General features: G+C 38.0%; 1 protein-coding gene across 3 annotated transcripts in view; it reads left to right on the top strand.

Moving 5' to 3' along the window:
- Positions 1-22,193, top strand: part of THSD7A (thrombospondin type 1 domain containing 7A) — a 349,815-nt gene that overhangs the window by 308,315 nt on the left and 19,307 nt on the right. For 2 of the 3 annotated variants that reach the window (XM_036010570.1, XM_028525671.2), the window contains exons 14-22: positions 4,016-4,194; positions 6,333-6,338; positions 8,710-8,843; positions 12,854-13,007; positions 14,532-14,676; positions 15,973-16,088; positions 19,487-19,604; positions 19,855-20,000; positions 20,408-20,582. In XM_036010570.1, the coding sequence (XP_035866463.1) occupies positions 4,016-4,194; positions 6,333-6,338; positions 8,710-8,843; positions 12,854-13,007; positions 14,532-14,676; positions 15,973-16,088; positions 19,487-19,604; positions 19,855-20,000; positions 20,408-20,582 (1,173 nt within the window). The remainder of the gene's footprint in view (positions 1-4,015; positions 4,195-6,332; positions 6,339-8,709; positions 8,844-12,853; positions 13,008-14,531; positions 14,677-15,972; positions 16,089-19,486; positions 19,605-19,854; positions 20,001-20,407; positions 20,583-22,193) is intronic. The other variant, XM_036010569.1, reaches the window with a different exon arrangement.

The raw sequence follows: 22,193 nt of genomic DNA on the forward strand, positions 1-22,193 counted from the left end.
TAACATTTGATGGGAGTAAAAGGGAGAAAACTGTACTTGAACAATGATTAAAATAAAATTAAAAAAAAACAAATTTAACATTTGCATCTTCTTTCGGTTGTCAGTGTTTCATAGCTGACAAAGCCTCAAGTAGCACATCTGCCGTCTTGAAGACTATCTGATATTTATTCCTACCTTTAAAATTACAGTTGACAAACAATATTATATTAGTTTCAGGTTTAGTGACTTAGACATTTATGTAACTTACATAATGATCACCCAGATAAGTCTAGCACCCATCTGGCACTGTACTAATTCTCTCTGGAAAACTCTGTTATTGCACCTTGCTCTACATACCAAATTTGTAATCCCATCTTTTAGGAAAAAAAAGCTTTTTCTTTTATACTTCATTTATAATTAGGTATTATATGCATACTCTCTGTACTCTTAGTATGCATTCCAGGTAACTTATGATAAGGTAATGCTAGGAAATACTGCATGATAAATTGGCCAGCTTCTTAACACTATCCCAATCCAGGGCACTTTGGGCACAGCTTATGTATTAAATTTGTCATATTGGTCTTATTTCACTATACTAAAAAAAATCAATGTTTGTTAGCTCTTTCTACCTAGAATAAAAAGAATAAAATACTTAGAAATAAATTTAACAAAAGAAATGCAAGGATTCTACACTCAAAACAACAAAATATAGCTGAAAAATATTAAAGAAGACCTAAATAAGTGGAAAGATTCAGCGCTAAGTTTAAATAATAATTTTGAAGTGGACCACCATAATAACCACCATTTAATTCAAGAAGAAGAACATCATAACTGGGGCCTCAAAATTGCCCCATGTGTCACTTCCAGAACGAACAGCATCTTTGGGCATTACCCTTCATTCACTTGTTTTTTATTTTATTTAATTGTTTTTATTTTATTTTTATTATTATTTTTATTGTATTTTTTCATTACCATTTAGTCCCCTTATACCTTTCCCCCGCCCCGCAACCACTACGCTATTGTCTGTGTCCATGAGTCCTTTCTCCTTTTTGCTCAATCCCACCACCTACTAACCTCACCCCTCCCACTAGCTGTCACCAGCTCTCCATCTGTGAGTGTGTCTCTATTTTCCCTGGTTGTTCAGTTTGTTCATTAGTTTCCACATATGAGTGAAATCATATGGTATTTGTCTTTCTCTGGCTGGCTTATATTATCTTTTCAGGAAAATTTTTCTTTTAGCTGAATTCCTTCATAATTTACTCAGCTTGTCAAAGAAATTTACTAGGGGTATGTTGTGTTCTGAGCATTCTTCTAGACTCTGAAGGAACTTATGTCCTGATGATGAAGATAAATACTGCGTACATAAGGAAATAACACAAATTTAATACTAACCGAATGTGGAAAATGATAGAATATTTTGGGTATATTTTTTATGGAGAGCCATGGGACTTACCTTACAATTCATGTACCTGGATTGTTAAGATGGCAATACTCCCAAGTCAATTGAGCTATTCAACACAATTCTTATCAAAATGTTAGCTTTCATTTTGGGCAAAAAATGACAGACTTATTCTACAAGCATGCAGGAATACAAGGGACACAAAAGAGCCAAATTTACCTTTAAAAAGAAGAGCGACATAGGAGAACTCATACTTCCTGATTTCAAAACTTACAAAGTTTTATGGTAATCAATACAGTGTTATACCAGCATAGAGATCAATAGAATGACATTTAGAATCCAGATATAAACCCTTATGCTTATGCTCAATTGATTTTCAACAAGATGCCAAAACAATTCAGTGTAGAAAGAATAGTCTTTTCAACAACTGAGTCTGGGAAAACTTGATAATCACATACAAAAGAATGAAGTTGGACCCCTAACTTTTATTATATACAAAATTAACTGAATCTTATAACTAAATATAAGAGCTAAAACTATAGAGCTCAGAAGAAAATATAGGTGTAAATCTTCATGACCTTGAAGTAGGTAATGATTAACAAGATATGTCATCAAAGATTAAACAACCAAAAAAATAGATAAGTAGGATTAGTATTGAAAACTTTTGTTTTTCAAAGGACATTAAAATTTTAAAAAATAAGATGTTTTAACAGATGTAGAAATTGGGGCACATATACCTTGCTATTGATACTATAAAATGGTGCAGTAACTTTGGAAAACAGTTTGGCACTTCCTCAAAGAGTAAAATACAGAGTTATTATATGACCCGTCGTTTCATTCCTGGATATGGATATCCAAAAAAACTGAAAACATTCTCACTCAGAACCTTCTATACAAATGTTCCCAACAGCATTATTTATAATATACGAAATGTGGAAACAACTGAAATATTCATCAACTGATGAGCAAATAAGCAAAATATGATTTATCTATATCATGGAATACTATTTAGTCAGAAAAAGGAATGAAGTACTGACTCATGCTAAAACATAGACAAACCCTGAAAATATTGTAAGTGAAAGAAGCCGATCACCAAAGACCATGTAGGGTTTGATTTCATTTTATGAAATATCTAGAATAGACAAATTCTTAGGGACATAAACATGATGAGTGGTGACCAGGGCATAGGGAAGGGAAAATGGGAAGCAGATGCTAAGGATTTCTTTTTGTGGTGATGAAAATGTTCTGAAATTAGATGGTGGTGATGTTTGTATAACTCAGTGAATACATTACCAGTGTGAAAATGTGAGTGAACTTTTATGATACATGAATTACATCTCAATAAAATTTTTAAAACTCTACTTAGAGTGCCTAGTACAAATTGTTTATATCATAATCATTTTCAAAATGGAGTCCTTCATGTTGATGTAAAATGGTAAGGCAAAGTGTTTTCTTGCACCAAAAACAACTACTCTTCACAGTCAAGAGTATTACAGAGCACAACATCTGATTCTTTTTTTTAAGATACTTTGTTTATTTATTTTTAGACAGAGGGTAAGGGAAGGACAAAGGAGAGAAACATCAATGTGTGGTTGCCTCACATGTGCCCCCTACTGGGGACCTGGCCTGCAACCTAGACACGGGCCCTGGGAATGGAACTGGTGATCCTTTGGTTCTCAGGCCGACGCCCAGTCCACTGAGCCACACCAGCCAGGGCAACATCTGATTCTCGACCCAAGGAATTTCACTTTTCTTACATATTTGCCTTGAGAACAATTGTGATAAACTGATGTAGTGAAATGTCAAGTTGGCAGTATGGGACTATTCAAGGGAAATGTTCCCATTTCTCCAAACTAACCTGTAGGTTGTTAAGTTAATTGGCTGTGTGATTTGATGGAATGAATACTGGACTAGACCTCAGAAAACCTTTCCTCACACCTCACTGTATGAACTTGCACTTGTTAATTATTTCCCTGCCTTTGGGTGGAATATCAATAATAGCCCGATACGTTTATAAGATTTTCAAGTGAATCAAATGAATGTAAGATGTGAAGGTACTTTAAAATTGACAGCACTATAAAAATAGGAGACATTATTTACTTAACACCCTTCATTTTTCTTCTACAGACTTGATTTTCTAAGAAGGGGGAAACATAAAGTGCTAAGTTAAATGGTTCCCTTTGGATAGTAATTGAAAGGGTCTGGCTTTCTTCTTGAGGAAGAACATTGACTGGACTCAGGAACTGAACTTGTGTGACACTAACGATAGGATTTTGTAGAAAACTGTTATAATTTTTTTAATGAATCATTCTGGCAAAACGAGAATGATATGGCAGCAGACAGGTTATTGTCAATTAAACACGAGCTGTCAGAGCATCAGAAATGTTAAAATATGGTGAGTGTGAATCCTAAGCTGATCATATGGCAGCTGCTCGGCTGTTATTTTAACAGAGTTGCTGTATGTATGTGTCATTTCCCTGCAAAATTTAATTTGAATCCTTAACGACAGAGTCACCTCTGCATTTGCACGTTGCTGTTGCATCAAACTTGGACCTTCTTAATGAGCTCAAATGGTGGGTGGTAGAGGGCAGGTGGCATTTGGAGGAGATAGCTCCCATCTCTTTTTCTTCCACTCAGGTTATATTGAAGAAGCCTGCATCATCCCCTGCCCCTCTGACTGCAAGCTCAGTGAGTGGTCCAACTGGTCCCGCTGCAGTAAGTCCTGCGGGAGTGGCGTGAAGGTTCGGTCTAAATGGCTTCGTGAAAAACCGTATAACGGAGGAAGACCTTGCCCCAAACTGGACCATGTCAACCAGGTATCTTCTACCATTCAGAATAATGAAGTAGTGTGGTTTAGATTGATAGTGATCTGTTTTTTTTTTCCCCAAATGTACAGAAGTAAATAATAACTCCTGAATTAGAAATCTGACCCATTTTATCTTCAGAATGCCGGGTTCAATACATGTATTTTATTAAAATCCCAAGTCAGATATATCACTTCTGTATTCTCAAGAGATTTAGTACCCTGCATATAAATGCATATGAATATAATTCAATAGAAATAAAACAAAACTTACCTTGGAAATAATGTCAAGGTATTTAACCTGTCATAAAATTAGATCTAACGTGTCAACAGCAAGATCGTCTCACACTTGGAGTTCCCCTGGTCTCTCAGAAAATGCACCTCAATTAGCAACTGCACAAATTAAAATCAAATAAAGTATACAGATTCAGGTCTTAGAAAATATATGCTGTGCATTAATTTAAATTTGGTTGATGCAAAATATGTTTAAAAATTTAAAGATGGCCTCAAAGTCACTGTATTTTATCTGTCAATTTAGTCACTGGCCTTTTTCATCTTAGTTTGAACTTGATTTGACTTCAGATGTGCTTTATTAGTTGCTGTTGATAGCTGTTACCTGTGTTCTACTAGAAATATGAAGTAAAAGGCTAATGTAATATAATGCATTAAACAATTACTGTTATGTTTGGCCTGTGTGTGAATTAACAGAGAATGAATTTCATATAGTACGTGTAGAAATTAAGATATGTATTTAAATCCAAGTCACAAGCAAATGAATCAAGTCATATATAGGAACCAACCTTAAATGTGTAAATATATTTTCTTCATACATAGACTAATTTTAATCTCCAAAAACACTACTTACCAGTACACAAAATTTCCTTCCCAAATTAACCTACATTTGTTCATAACAGTGAAGTTATGACCTTTATTGTAGAGAAAATAAAAAGGGCTTTTGAATAAAGAAATTAGGGTGAAGAAAGTGTGGGCTTAAATTCCATAGAAAGTACTCTGAAGGAAATTTGACTTTTCCCCAAGTAGCTGAACTTGCCCTGAAGTTCAGCTGGAAGTGAGTAATACACGACACTGCTGCCATCTATTGGCAATCAAGTTTCCCTGCCCTGGGGGACGTTTCCAAAGAAGAAACTTCAGTTCCATGATCCTAATGAAGCAGAATCATTCTAGTGTAATGTTTGTGATACAAACCAATATTTTCCTGTAAGTTTTGAAATCTTGTATTTCTAATAGTAAGTCTAAATTATAATACATTTTCATCCATGGTTCTAACAAAAAGAACTTATCTTTAATAGTGAACTTGCAAAGATTCAAGACCCTGTGCCAAGATGTCTTTGCTATGAAAGTCTGTCCCCTAAGCCATTTCTCTGTCCCTTTGGAACCCTAATATCATCTAATGCAGTGTTTGATAGAGACATCTGGGTACTGGTTACCAGCTTCTTGGTGTTATTAGCAACTAAAAAGTCAGAGCTAAAACAAGAAATAATACATTCCTGAATGTTTGACTTGGAGCATAAATGTTCTACATTTAAAAAAAAAACTTTTCAGGATTCACGTGTTAGTAAAATCTTAGAAAAGCAAAGACTATGCAGTGGTCTGTGTTATAGTCAGAAACTATAAATCACATATATTTTTCACAATTATACATTCCTCAATACAATTGGCAGTGCTTTGACTTGAAAATGGTATTTGAGGTTCTGTTTTCCAACTGAGGAAGCAAATCCTCATTTCTTAAGAAATGTAGATGAATGGATGAAGATGGATAGACTTTTCAATCAATTTACCTATAGATAGAGAGCCCCTTCGCAATCTTAATCAACAAGACATTTGAAGTTATGTATCAATTCCCCATGGTAAGTATTTTGAGGTCCATCTTCATCCCACTATCTAATACTTTCCTTGACTCTGCTGACTGCAGTAGTTATTTGTGTCTCTGAACTTTAAATAATAAGTTGGACTTTCTTTCCCAAGGCCTAATAAACATGTTCTAATTATTTACCAGAAAAATAGGCTTTTCAATAGGGATAACAATATTTGAAACTTGGTACATAAGTTTTTCTCATTAAATATGCTGACACTCTACTTGTCTTTGTTTCCCTCCCTGTTCCTGATTGCTGTGGAATACAACCACTCCAGGCACAGGTAAGAACTCCCCGACCTCAGGGCTGTACTGCTTGTTTTCAGTTTTACCACTGGTTTTAGAGGATGTGTTTGTCCCTACAATGCTCTTCTGTCTTTCACATGGAGAAACTATCATATTTTCCATAAAACTTATGTTCTGAAGTTGTTCTCTGTTTATTCCCTTGTGTGCTACCTGTGTTTTCTCATTCTATGTGGAATCAGGGCCCCAGGTGCAGAGTGGGGAAGAAGCTTTACTTCTCACGCCTTGACAGGGCAATGACACCTGCTACTAAGGATCTCATGCTTCTTCTCGGAGGGGGAGCATAGGTACAGGAGCACTGAAAGTGGGCAGCAGGAGGATGCTCTGAACTGATCTGTATTCACTCCAGTGTCAGAGACTCAAATGCAGGCCATCAAAGGATTAGGAAAGACGGCATTTCCCCTTCAATTTTTCCCTTCCCCACAAGTTGTAACATAATGTTTTACACAGTAAAAATGTCACATTTTAAATAGCACCAATGTGAATGTGATCACATCTGACAATAGGTATAGATTCTTACTCTAACAATGCATATTTTTATTATTATTTGGAATAAGTTTACTCTGTCACTTGGGTGCTTAGGCCACTAAACATTACATGAGGGAATAGTCCACAGGACTGAATAAATCTATATCTTCTGTAATTAGTTACACAAGACACTCATGTGCTACAGTGTGTGTGAAATCAGGAATAGGATAAAAATAAAATAAATAAAAATATAGATTTTGAAATGATTTTTAAAAACATTTTTCTATACTAGTTGAGTCAGCTTTGTTGCGGTGGGTTATGGTCTATTTATTTCTTTTATTTAGTCATTAGTCTCATCGAGAAAAGAACATAATTGTTCATTGTTCCAAAAATCCCAACACTAAACAAACCACCTTGAACTTGGGGTGGAAGTGGATGCCTGCACACAAACAATGTGCTTTGTTTGGAGTGGCCCTCGGTGCTTTAGGCTGTAGCTATGTAATAGGAGAACAACTCCACACCTGGGTTCCAAGCCCTAAATGACTGAGGGTCTGTTTAAAGATGTCTTTATTTCATGTATTGATATTTTAATTTAACTTCAAATATGAAACATACAGATATATTTTCATTATTATACATATGTATTTTTTAAAACCCAATTATATTTATTTGAAAATATCTATTTGCCCTGGCTGGCGTAGCTCAGTGGATTGAGCGCGGGCTGCAAACCAAAGTGTCCCAGGTTCGATTCCCAGTCAGGGCACATCCCTGGGTTGCAGGCCACGACCCCCAGAAACCACACATTGATGTTTCCCTCTCTCTTTCTCCCTCCCTTCCCTCTCTAAATAAATAAATAAATAAATTAAAAAAATCTTTTTTTAAAAAAAGAAAATAGCTACTTTATACACTTATTTAATTCATTCATTCATTCATTCATTCATCTACCAAGTCTCTATTGATTGCCTAACATATGAGTACCCTGGGGTAAGTATTGAAGACACTCAAAACTGTAAACAAGGCCAAAAGCCCAGAAAATTACAGTACTTTGTGGTAATGTTGTGGTGTCTGTGGTCTTTGGGTTCCCCAAGTTAGAAATCAAGAGGAACTACCAGAAACACTTCTGGACAAATTTTATTAAGCTAAAGCTCCAGCACAAGGGAGGCAGCACAGAGGAAAGGAAGGTCTTCTGAACTGACTCAGGCAGGGCATTGGCTCTGCTTGGTCACTCATAAGCTGGAAACAAGGCAGGCTTGTGCACAAAGGTGAGCTTTTTGCAAAAGGCAGATTTGAGAAATTTTCCATGTCAAGCTACTTCCTTCTGCTCTCTGGTTGCTTAGCAACTGCTTTAGCACCTGTGGGGGCCAAGATGGCGGACTTCTCCCTTCCACCACCCCAGGAAGGTCATATAGCCGTCAAACCTTAATCAACTGCATGTGCAGAACAGTGGCTTCCACTTCTGCAAGGAGACAAGCGGTTCTAAGGGAGATAAACAAGGCTAGTTCTTCATTCTTGGGTCAGGAGGAGCTGAGATGAGGGCATTTTTGCAGTCAGCTTATCCTGTGTGCCTTCTGGCCATCTGTCATCCCCTCCATCCCAGGCCCAAGGCTCTGTGCTGTCTCAGTAAGGGTCACTCCAGGGAAGCAGGTCACGTACCAAGTGGGGTCCAGCAGGCCAGATCTACAACTGCAACATAAGGAGCAACAGAATACAAGGCAGCCAGTTCTGCCCTTTTGAGTACTAGAACTCTCAAGAAATTTCAAATAACAATGGAGAGAAATAAAAGTAGCTAAAATAAGAATATAATGATTATTATGATGTCAAGTCTTCCCAGGCACTCTCATCAGGGGCCTGAGAGGACATCACTGCAAACTGTGTGTGTTTCAGGTGTATGAGGTCGTTCCCTGCCAGAGTGACTGCAACCAGTACTTATGGGTCGCAGAGCCCTGGAGCGTCTGCAAGGTGACCTTTGTGAACACGCGGGATAACTGTGGAGAGGGCGTGCAAACCCGGAAAGTGAGGTGAGGCCAAGCCGAATGTCCCAGAGGAGCAAAACACACACCACTTCCCAGTTTCCCACCTGCCAACGTGAGCATTCACTCCTTCCCAGTCTCCTGATAAACTGCCTTTAGCTCTATTTTTAGGGAATCTGTGTTCATGGAAAACTCTAAAAGAATCTGCTTCAAGCAGCAGTTTATCATACTCCGCCTTCTGATTTAGGAAGCTTCACTCCGAGGTGCTTTTTCTTGCAAGGAAAGAGCCTCATATTGAGTTTGGGCTGCACCAGTGCAGATTCTCTAACCCTAATAATTTTTTCCTTCAAGCCAAATAGGTTTCTAACTGCATTTTAATGATAATCTGTTATAAACTCTTGGTCCTTTATATAAAACTGGCCAACTTTTGAATACTTCTATCTTCCAGGAAGGCTTCCCATTGGCTAATGCCTATCGTTTCTTCTTCTGTGGCCTCACTGTTCGGTAGGATAGCCCCTAGTCACATTTAGCTATTTTCACTTTTAATTTAAACGAATTAAAATTAAATAAAATTAAAAATGTGTTTCCTCAGTCACAACAGACACATTGCAAGTGCTCAATAGCCACCAGTGGCTGGAGGCTATTATATCAGCACAGAATTTCTGTCATTACAGAGAGTTCTATCGAGGGGTATTGTTCTGCGGTACCCAGATAGCCTGCATTGTTTTGAAAAGATCTTTTCACATGCCTGCCACTGTTTTAAACCCTGAAAGTTTCTCCACACTGAAATCCTGTTGTATTTATGGACATTCCCTAACACCTAATAAAAGTTTGACATTAACTTTTCTCTACAGCCTTTGCAGAGGATCCTTAAGGGTTCTAGAACCTGGGACACAAGTCTACTTTTATTATTTCCACTTCATAGAGTAGATTCACAAATACTAACGTACCAGGAACACATATCTAGCGCACACAGTTGGCATTCAAACCCAAGTCTGTCTTCATTCTTTGTAACTATACCAGTTTCTCCTAACACAGCTGAATGACACACAGTAAGATAAGTATAAAAACATACGGAACTTGCCATGCATGTTGTGAAGAAGTTCATTCTCACCCATGACCTAACTTTTCATTAATTTAAGATTCATATTTTTAATATGCTCTAGTAGGAAGGTAGAACCAATTAACATTTGTAGCTTAAAATAGGGGGATATAATGAGTTGATAGGGAAACAGGGAAGAAAAAAATAAGTCCTGTTTCTTGACTTTGTCCTTCAAATTTTAAAATTTCACTTTCAATTTTAAAATACTTTCCTAATATTCAGAATTTGATGAGATTGACATTTCGGTTAGTAAAAAAAAGATATAATAGAGAACTGTGGTTCTTTCTGCTTCTCCTTCAGCTATCTGTGTACATGTTGTTTCTTCTTTCTCTGTGAATAGGTATTCTCCAATATTCCCAAACACATCCCAAACTAAGTAACTTTTCAGATCGACTTATTTTTTCAGTAAACACCTTTAATGCAAATACAAAAACAGAAGACCAGCATTGATTGTGATCTCTGATCAGATGTTTCTTTACTGATTGTGTACCTCCCTAACCTTATCCTCGGCTAATTAAGGTCAAAACGTCCTTCTTAGATGCAAGACTTGGGTGACATTTTAGGACACATGAGTATCTCAGAGAGCAGGATTCAATATATCCCATCTTGTTCTTTCTCCTTTTAGAATGGTATGACATTTCAAAGATTGGGTGATAAAAGTGGTTTGCCCTGGTAGGAAGAGTTGTTTTTTCCACTGGCATTTTTTTTTAAGTACCAGCACGTTGCGATAATAAACAACAGAGTGATTTGGTTATTTTTATTGTTGCTTTTGAATTCTCTGCTGACAATGTGCCCCCTACTGTTATACCCGTGGTGGTCCTCTGGCCCCACCTTTGGCCTCCTCAACTTGATTCTACACTACCTTTTCTGATACAGATCAGTTTTCTTACAGCATAATTCCTTCTCATGTGGAAGGGGAAAAGGCCAAGAATTTGAAAAAAGCAAATGAACTTATAGGGCCTCCCTTTGGCCCTAAAACTTGATCCAAATATTTATCTTCTATTCTAGTGTGATTTTAAAAAATCATTAATACCAAACAAAATAAATACAGCATATATAATTTGAATGTCAGCATAAGAGTTTTTAGCAATTGTGGCACATTCAAGTGTTGGAATTCAAATGCAGTTATTAAAACTTATATCTTAGAAAAATACTTAACAACATGAGAAGATGTCTATATTACTTTTAAAAATAATATAGTAGCAGGTAAAGTGCTCTTGAGTTTAATGAAATGAAAATATATATTTAAATATAACAAACTGTTAAGAGTGGTTATCTCTGATTGAATCATGTGAATTTTTACTATTCTGATTTTCTTGAAATGCGTATGTCACCTTTATAATAGAAATTAAAAGAAAAGAAAAGCCTTTGAAAATAAAGTTTTATGTACATAACTACATAATAGAGCCTTGACCATCCGCCCTTAACTCCGAATCAATGGGTAACTTTGCAAGTTAACCCTTATACATGGTGTCAGTACCTACCACGAACGATGTCTTTTCTCAGCAGCGAGGCCAACTTCAAGCATCGAGCTGCCCCATTGTCCCATTCCTTCCGTGTCCTCTCCACGCTGCTCTCAGCAGATCATTCTCTAAAATCCATTGAAGGTAGAACTTTTTTTTCCTGAGGAACTAAAGTTCTCCCAAAGACATTTATAATTTAATTTTCTCTTTCAACAATGAAGTCAAATAAATATCTACCTTTGTGGGTTGTTTTTGTGATCACTCTCTTATGCATTCATGCAGTTTACAACAAAATGCAGAGGAGAGCACAGCCTCATTCAGACACGGCCAACAGCAGTTTTCTGGTCTGAATGCGTCTCATGGGAAAACAGCATTTCTCTTAAATCCGGCAGCACTGTAGAGGGAGGTTACTCTGCAGCGCAGACAGGAGAAGACATAGTGTCTCTGCTGTTTGAAGAACTCCTGAAAAGAGTTAAGATTTCAGGAATGACCAGTGCTGTAATTCAACTAACAGTTTAAAACGGCCTGGTGGGTTTGAGAGGTCTTAAGAGCTCCAGCCTTCTTCTTCATCTCTGGCAAGGCAGTTCTGTTCCTATGCCATTAATCTGGTTGCCCTTCTCAAGTTAGAAATGAGCGATAAAGTTTCTCTCTTACACTAGAAGAGTGCCAGGAGAGGTTAAGTATGGTACGCATGAAGTCTGGTACTGGCCACATTAATGAGATTTCCAAGAGGTGAGTAAAGAGTCCTTCATGACTGCTTACACCAGAATGAAATGCGATAAAGTGTTTGAATTTGTTCTGTCAAAAAGAAAACTAACCATAAAAAGGTCAAGAGAGGAGGGTTCAAACAACCCCATTTAGATAATTTGTGCTATTACTATATTATAATTGTCTTTTCACTTCTTGCTGCCCTTAAAAAGTATCAGCAGATGGGAGGGCAAATGCCTTTTTATTTGACAAAACCATTTGATAAATGCCATGGGCTACTTTCAAAAGCACTTTATGAAACCTCACTAATATATTTCAGTGTGCCTACTCTTCCATCATATATGAATCTACCTTCTCTACAGAACCCACCATTTTCTTCAAAAGAAAAAAAAATGCATTTTATTCCAAAATTGTAACCGCTCTATAAATCTCTTTGGACCACTCCTCGTCAGTCCAGCATCATATATGCGAGTAAATGACCCTCTCCTTTCAGAGGAAGACTACAGAGTTTACATATATACAGTGGCCGTGATGTTAAAAAATTGTGATGATACCCATAAGCTTAAATTTTAAAATCATACCAAACCTCTACAAGTATTTATGGGAGGTAGTAATCATTTTATATGTTCATGTTTGAAGAATTGTATTCATTAAATACAGTGCTTTCCACCCCATTCCTGCCAACCCCAGAATGATGTCTTAAGATGAAACACCTCTTCTACAGGTTGACCATTGTTTTAATCATCCTGGTTCCTTCACTGATGGGTAGGTATGTTTTCTTCTAGATGCATGCAGAACACAGCGGATGGCCCTTCTGACCATGTGGATGATTACCTCTGTGACCCGGAAGAGATGCCCCTGGGTTCCAGAGAGTGCAAATTGCCATGCCCTGAGGATTGTGTGATATCCGAATGGGGACCATGGACTCGATGCACTTTGGTGAGATGATTGGCTATTTATTAATATAGAGTTTGCTTAGCTCCTTACCACTAAAGCTTTAAGGATATTATTAAGAAAATCATAGTTACTAAATTAGTTACTAAATTAATTACCAAAGCAAAGTATATTTTCTTGACTGCTTCATTCTGTGATTGTGACACTTAGAGTCAGCAATATTTCGACTCACACTAGAACAGCGAGACCTCTTGCAAGCTTACACCCCTCCACCATCCTCCTTGCCAGCACAAAATGCCTTCAGATGGGCTTATAAACACACAGCAGGTTAAAAACTACAGTGGTCTTAATGACTCCCTCCAGGTAAAGGGACAAAGAATGAAGCTCTAGTAAAGGCACTTTAATGGTGTTACGTTATTGTCGTCCCTTGCTTTTTGCCCGGTTCATTTTATTTAAATTGTAGGAATAATCTTTCACACAGTGGGGGTCCTGCAAGCAGGAGTTTGGACAGTAAAACTCAAAAGATCCTGGTAAGAGAGGGAGTGGGGAGAAGAAAGCAGTGTATCTGTGACTCTCTTTCCACACACTGGCTCTGTGTCTCTTCAGGCCTGGGAAGCCAGGGGAGAGTTTCAAATCACACAAAGCTTCTGGATTTCAGCAGCCCGTAGGGGCTCTTCCCTGGGACCCTAGAAAGAGAGTCATTTGAAACGGAACTGGCTGATGGTGTAGAAAATTGGATTTACCCCTGGGCCCCTTTGTGAAGTTGCACATTTCACAAATGGCATCAAAGGCGTAGGGAAAACACATGCAATGTGAAATTAATTTTTTTTGAAATACAATATAGGACAGCTTCAAAGAATTTATAATGCATGTTTTCAAGGAAAAATTAAATTTTTATCTCAGGGCTAACATTATTAAAGGTGCTGATTAGCAGCCAACTGGTACAGCAGGAGCACACACAGGGCTGGCAGTTGACTTGGATACATTTAAATTGTAGTAAAGAATCACCTGTTTCACAAGGGTATGCAAATGATTTTCTAATGCCATCAACCATCAAGTTTGAAGTTACTGCTCCTGTTCCTGGAAGCCAAATGCTTTCAGAACAAGCCTGTACCTGTAGGAGATTGTAAGCCAGTGTGTTTAAGTGTCGTGTTTTGTGCCTATGTAAGTGTGCCTAGGAAAGTGAAAGTCACTAGCAGCAGTTATTTAAAGCCACTCTTAAAATGTTTTTTGTGGTACTCAGAGACTATATTAGATGATAGATAATAGAAAAGTTCTGTATTACTCATTCATAATAATTAATATTACCATACATATGTGTTTGAGTACATGTGATGTGATATATCTATTAATATTTGACACATAGATCCTTACGCATCTTATAGCTAGATAGCACAGCAGAAGCTCGCACAACACTTTGATCTTATAGAAGAAATGGAAGTGTAATGAGATTGTTCAGGTTAGCCAGTGGGCCCGCGTGCTAACTCCTGCTGCAGTGCTCTTCCTAACACATCAGCCCTCCTGCGGCTGAGTGTTCACCTTTCTGAGGATCCTGTTATTCTCTGTCAGCCTTGCAATCAAAGCAATTTCCGACAAAGGTCAGCGGATCCCATCAGACAACCCGCTGAAGAAGGAAGAGTCTGCCCTGATGCTGTTGAGAGGGAACCCTGCAACCTGAACAGGAACTGCTTCCACTACGATTATAACGTGACAGGTACGTGGACGGTTATCTCCTCACAGAGCTACAGGCCAAAGCCCGTGTGTCAGCACAGCAGCATGCCGCGTGTTCATCTCTGTGCACCTTTTGAACACACTGCTTACTCTCTCAGAAAGAATTAAGTGACAGATATTTAGTATATATTTTAAACATCAAGGTACAGATAATGAAAGTATCACACAAACATTAGCCCTATGGTATATTGTGAATAGTCTAATTGATCCTATTGAAGACATCCTCCCACTTTGGGAAGGTGTAAATTAGATACTTTTCTGCCCTGGCTGGTGTGGCTCAGTGGATTGAGTGCCGGCCTGCAAACCAAAGGGTTACCAGTTCGATTCCCAGTCAGAGCACGTGCCTGGGTTATGTGCTAGGTCTCCAGTAGGGAGCTTGTGAGAGACAACCACATATTGATATTTCTCTCCCTCAAAGGTACAGATAAAAAATGGATAGATGAGTATTTTTTTCAGGGAAAAGAAGGCTTATTATAAATTCTCTTTGTTCTCCCTAACCCTCACCTCCTACTATCAAGGCACATACTGTAGGAAAGAAGAGTTTGTTGGTTTGGATGATGGGGAAACACTGAAGCTTATTTTAGAACTTTTTCAAGTAATATCCCCAGTGATACAAACTACAGAAACTGTTCAGTGATACACAGCAGTCGGGTTGGCTTTTGTTTCTTTTGACTCTTCTCTTTAGTTTTCATTGATGACACAAGGAAATCACGGTTCTTTGAGATAAACTATGTTACTCTAAAAAGGAAGATGAAAGAGTTATTTTGACAAAGACATGACATAAGAGAATTAAAGGAATATGAGCACAGTGATTTTGAAATAAATGCATCTTTTAAAACATTTTAAATATGAAAGTAAGTGACATACAGTGTTTTGTTTGAACATAGTGCAGTTAACATACTATTCATTAAAATTATCATTACTTTGCTAAAACAAAAATAATGCTAAAACTGAAATTTCTGCTTTTATAGAAAAAGTTTTAAGTGACATTTGATCTACAGGCCAAAGCCATTTTTAAAATACCATCAACTGGCTGTCAGGATTGTCAAATGGACATCTGCCTTCCAGAATAACCCCTGTGGTTCTGTGCAACCCCAGCGATTCTGTTTGACTCCTGAAATGTTCAGAGCCGGGACCCTTGTTCTTTTCGTGTAGGATGATTGTGCAGCTTAGAAGCAGTTGTGAATTAAATACGGAATCTGGGCCATTTAAATATGGAGCTCCATCTGAAATCTGCGTCTCCTGTGGCCGTCTGTCTGACGGGCTCCCTTCCTTTCAGATTGGAGTACATGTCAGCTGAGTGAAAAGGCAGTTTGTGGAAATGGCATTAAAACAAGGATGCTGGACTGTGTTCGAAGCGATGGCAAGTCTGTTGACCTGAAATATTGTGAAGAGGTGAGGGGATGCTGTGTTATATCTTTGTGAGTAATTTCTTTCCTAATAATTTCAGTTCATGCTGAGCCAGATGACCTGTGCTCCATGCAGCTCATTGCCAGCAGATGTTTTTCTGCACTATTCAGAGGCTGTTAAGCACCCTCTTGAAAAGAGACACTGTCCAATCCTACTGATTTCTGCACATAATTTCCTGTATTTTGTTCTGCTTGGAACCCAAAGGTATGCTAATTATCCTTCTCTGAAAGAAATGCTTGGGAAACAATAAGTAATCAAGGTGAATATGGGCAATAAATCTTAATCAGACTACTCATCATCTTTGTAATTTCATTTGAATTTTGTGTTGCCTGGGACACCTGCCAAGCTCCATCATTCATTCTCTCTGTTGCTAAACATTGATCGCATGTGGTTTGGGAGCAGATTTTGATATTAAGATCTAATACCCAGCTGTGAGAGTCCAAGTACTCGGGTGTGGATAAGAGAAATTCAAACAAAGGAATGGAGTCTGCCATTAGTATCTTTCTGGTACAAAGAGTTGTAATTCGTAATACTTCACTTTATAAAAGTAATGTCATCATTTCTAGATATGATCTTATGAACTGGGAGGAAACAGTTGTTGGCCTTTCTTAGTTTTCATGAAGCTACACTTCGTGTTTGAATTACTTTGTCTGATTTCCAAATCAAAAGGGTACGTCACTCTCCTGACAGGTTTCAACTCCTCCTGCATCTGAGACCCACTGGGTTAAACATGAACCAAGATAAACAGAAGCCTCAGGAGATCTAGAACACACAGTCAGAGCTTATAACCTCATTAGGGTTCAGTAGACAAGGTGACCACGACTTCTGTTTGCATATCCTGGCGGTTATTATAAGCCCATGGTAAATTGTTCCAACCCCTGAGGGAAAGGTTAAGATAAAAATATATTAATTCATTTGATATCTTTATCATGTAGACCTAACTTAAGTTCCTTATATCTCTGTCTGTGTGAACATGTGAACACAGCTCCCAAATGTGCTGAAGATAAGTTGTTTACTTAATAAATTTATTTTATTATCATCCTGTACCATAACTTAGTCCATTCATACTTTAGATTTAATTAGAAATTTTATACCTGAATCAATTTTGAAACTAATAACATTGAAGTAATATACCCATTATAACAATAACATTACTATTAATGAATATTATTATAGTCATACACTGGCTGGAGAGCTTTCTGCGATCTGCTTCTAGTCAATTAATATGTCTCTTTTGTTGCAAATTCACATATTAATGCCCTCCTGAGTCAGAGCGAAATACACAGTGATAGCTGTAAGAGCTTTTTGAAAGCCAGACCCAATCAGACCAATTTTCATATAGCTCATATGACTGCAGCCAGCACAAAGCTATAGAAAGGGTCCTTCATTTCTTAAATAAAATTTGGATAAAAACTTGACAAATAACTAATTTTAACTATCCAGGAAATTAGATAAATGTACTCTATGTACAGATATTTTTATGTTTGAATGCTGCAATGACAATTAGGAATTTAAATCATAATAGTCTTGCAAACACTGCTTCAGGGAGAGGAGTACTGTTCTCTGCAGGAATTGGATTAAACAACTCATCCCATTTTCTCCATCCCTGTGGATACAGTAGGATTGAATAATAGCCCTGAGAGAAGCTGGCTATCTTTTTAACAATGGAGTGATTGCCTGCCTACTAACACATGTGTAAACCCTGCATTCAGCGCAACAGCAGTAGATAACTCTCGCTGTTTCTCTGACAGCCAAGAAGAAAGATGGCATTGCTACCCAACAAAGAGGATAATTGGGGTTAAATCCATCCAGTATTTATATAGTATTTTTGTCTTTGATGTTTTTCAGACATTTACTCACCCGATGATACCTAGTAATTGATTTCTCCTTTCCTATTCCTTGACCCCTGAGCGTGTGCTTAGATAGATGGTGGTGATAGATAGATGGTTGATAGGTGATTGATAGATAGATAGATGAAAGAAGAGATACAATAAATGTAAGGGAAAAAAGTAGTAAAGTGCTAAAAGGTCTCAGAACTGCATACCCAGAATATCTGTCAACAGACATCCTTTATGATAAATAAGTTAATAGTAACTCAATTCTGTGATTCCAACCCTCTCTCTATGATGCTATTATCTACCTAAACAGAACACATTATTTTTATCATGTCCCCTTAAGACTTTAATCTCCAACCTCTCGGGACTTTCAGTGACTATGAGACTTTACATAGTGACAAGTGAAAGTATTCGTATCAAATACTCTCACCTTTGTCAAGCAGTCCTGGCGGAGAATGTGTGGCAGTCCATGAAGAAGGTGTAGTGCACAAGTCATCAACCTGACCTTTTCTCAGTGGACAACTTAGAGCCAAGAGCTGTCCTTGAACCAGAACAGCAATTCAGAACTTTTTCTTTTGCCATGTTCCAATATACAAATTAGATACCATAAACTTATATTTCATGCAAAAATAAAAAAGCTCTTGATAATCCCAAGGATTACCAATTTAATAAATCATATTCTCCTAACATGCTCTTAAATTTTTCTATTTCAATGCTAGTTTGTATCTCAGACTTTTTAAATGTTTTCATATGCAGTAGATGAGTTTGAAATGTCATCTTGTAATTTAAAAGAATAATACGTAAGTATTGAAATTCAATGTCAATACAAGGGCACAACATTGTTTGATGAGGGACTAACACTAAAATAACTGAATTATATCACAGTTAGCTTGTGATATAGTTTTAGAAGAAAAATATTTGTAATTAAAAAACTATATATATAATATTAATAACCAAAAATTCTAGTGATTTGGATTTTCTTTCAGAAAGATAGCATACTTAAAAACTGATATATTATTTTAATATATTATAGCACTAGTTTTGAGTGGCAATTTGTCTTTAAAACTTCTCCCATTTGCTTTTCAGTTTAATATGCACATATAAAAATGAGTAGTATCCCAAAGATACAACTGTAGATCTGTATATTGATGACATTCGTGGTTTTTAACTAATGGAAAGTAATCACGCTTACCCTTATTTATTCATCACTTAGAGAAACCCAACCTATTTGGAGATTAAATCTACTTTTATTTATTGCATATTTTAAAAGTTCAACATTATAGAAGTATATTGAGTAAATTGGCTCCTCCATTCATCCTGTGCCCTTTGCTCCCACTCTCCTGTGTTGATCGACTTTATATTTTTAACAGTTTGCACGTTTGTCTTCCAGATGTCTTTCTATTCTTTTACTCATCTTGCTTATTCTTTCTCCTCTCCTTTCCTCTCATCCCCACTCCTATCTTTGCCTTTCTCCCTCCCTCTTTGTCAACCACACATGGTTCCCATGCCTTCATGTCCATACAAACGGATGTGCCTCTGTCCTTTCAGCTGGGCCTTGAGAAGAACTGGCAGATGAACACAACCTGCATGGTGGAATGCCCTGTCAACTGCCAGCTTTCTGAGTGGTCCGCATGGTCAGAGTGTTCGCAAACATGTGGCCTCACAGGTTAGTTTGTACCTTAATTAGCATTAGGCGAATGGTCACAGAACATGAAATAAAATGTCCCTCTTGCTTTCAGTCACATCAGATAGTCTTCAGCGAGATTGACTACAGGTGTCTTTCTCTCCAAACATTTGAGACTGACTTGTTCTTTGCATCTCCTCAGGAGAATTGCATGTGGTACCCTCTCCCAATGATGTATACTTGCACAACTGTAACATCTCATGAAAGCTGCATCCCTTTGTATCTCTTAAAGGAAAGATGATCCGAAGACGAACAGTCACCCAGCCCTTTCAGGGTGATGGGAGGCCGTGCCCAGCCCTGATGGAACAGTCCAAGCCTTGCCCAGTAAAGCCCTGCTATCGGTGGCAATATGGCCAGTGGTCTCCGTGCCAAGTGCAGGTACCAAATCTCAAGAAGTTTTATGGAAATGTGCATTCTTTACATGCAGGCACTTGGTTTTAGAGTTGTTTTGCAGAGCTTATACATGGCATGCTTCCTCTTCAAGATGTTAAGTGCCTAGCTATTTCATAACTAGTTTAATTAGTTTTGATAACAAGCTCTCCCTGTCCTGTATTTTAAACATCATTTGGAGACTGATTCACTTTAATGAAAATGTATTTGCTTGTCTCTAGCTGGAAAACAAATAAATTGTTCATTGTAGGTCCCTATAGGACTTCCCTAGGGTTTCAAATGCTTCTTTAACTGCTCATAAATCAAAATCAATGATGCAGAGATGACTGTAAGTGATGAGCTCACTAATGAATTATTTTTCTTTTCCTAATTAGTTATGCCTTTCTTCATTCCAGGATGCCCATTGTGGAGAAGGGACCAGAACAAGAAACATTTCTTGTGTAGTGAGTGATGGGTCAGCTGATGATTTCAGCAAAGTGGTGGATGAAGAATTCTGTACTGATGTTGAGCCCATTATAGATGGTAATAAAAAAGTGGTCTTGGAAGAAACCTGCACCCAGCCTTGCCCAGGTAACAACAGCAAAACATGATTTATATTTTGATCAATTCTTACCAGGACCGGGGTGGAGAGGGATTGCATGCGTGGTCTAAGTTAAGGGATGTCAGCAGCCTTCTTGTTCAGTGATACCTGTGCTGACAGCTGGACACTGCAGTGTGGACGAATGGGGGGCACCGCCTCCTCCGCCAGGTGGGGTGAATCCAGGTCTCTCGTGTGGCTGCTGTGACACACACACACAAGTTTTAACACCTGTAGAAGATGACCATTAAGGCTGAGGCTCATGCTAGACAGGGAAAGACTGAAAGAAAGTTTGAGAAAATGAGCATACAACATACACCTATTTAGGATGTCTAGAAGAAAAGAACAGAGAATGAGCCCTGGCTGGTGTAGCTCAGTGGATTGAGCACGGGCTGGGAACCAAAGTGTCCCAGGTTTGATTCCCAGCCAGGGTACATGCCTGGGTTGCAGGCCATGAACCCCAGCAACCGCACATTGATGTTTCTCTCTCTCTCTCTCTATCTCCCTCCCTTCCATCTCTAAAAATAAATAAATAAAATCTTTAAAAAAAAAAAAAGAACAGAAAATGAGAGGCGTCATTTAAACATAACCAGCGAAAGAAAAATTGAAGTCCTTATAATGGAAGCTTATTCTGGGTCTTAAATAAAATCAACACCTGGCTAGCATAGCTCAGTGGATTGAGCGTGGGCTGCGAACCAAAGTGTCGCAGGTTCGATTCCCAGTCAGGGCACATGCCTGGGATGCAGGCCATGACCCCCAGCAACCGCACATTGATGTTTCTCTCTCTCTCTCTTTCCCCCTCCCTTCCCTCTCTAAAAATAAATAAATAAAGTCTTAAAAAACATAGAATCAACAATGAATTCATACCTAGATACATTGTAGTTACAATAGAAAATGCCAAAAAAAGAATTATTAAAGCATTTAGAAAAAATAAACAGATTACCTGCTTTTGGAAGACAGAATTAGAATTATAGCAGAATTCTCAGTTACAGTGAAATCCAAAAGACAATGGGATATACAGCCATGGGTCAACAAAAGTAGTACAGTCTGAGAAATGCATCACTAGGAGATTTTGTCATGTGCACACCGTAGCAAGCACTTACACAAACCTTGATGACACAGCCTTCTACACACCCAGAGCCTGTACCCAGGCTCTATGATACAGCCTATTGCTTCCAGGCTATATAAGCCTGTGCAACATGTTGCTGGAGGAAATTATAACACAATGGTGTTTGTGTATCTACACATGGAGAGGTACAGTAAAAGTGCAGTATAAAAGATTAAAAATGGTACACTTGTGTAGTGCACTTGCCATAAATGGAACTTGCAGGATTGGAAGTTGCTCTGGGTGAGTCAGTGAACGAATGTAAAGGCCTAGGACATTACTCTCCATGACTGTAGACTTTATGAACACTGTCCCACAAGCCCTCTCCCTGCTTCCTTTGGACAGGGTCAGACATAGATTATTGTAGTTGTCAGTGCTGCTCCATAAACAGGCATGTAGGCTGAATTGATTGGAAATATCGAGGAGAAACTGACCAGGCAAGGCATAGGCACCATAGTAGTGGCTGTCGTGGGGAGTGAATGGTGGCCTAAGGGTCAGA

The sequence above is a fragment of the Phyllostomus discolor genome, chromosome 10 (assembly GCF_004126475.2).
Source record: "Phyllostomus discolor isolate MPI-MPIP mPhyDis1 chromosome 10, mPhyDis1.pri.v3, whole genome shotgun sequence".
Taxonomy (NCBI): domain Eukaryota; kingdom Metazoa; phylum Chordata; class Mammalia; order Chiroptera; family Phyllostomidae; genus Phyllostomus; species Phyllostomus discolor.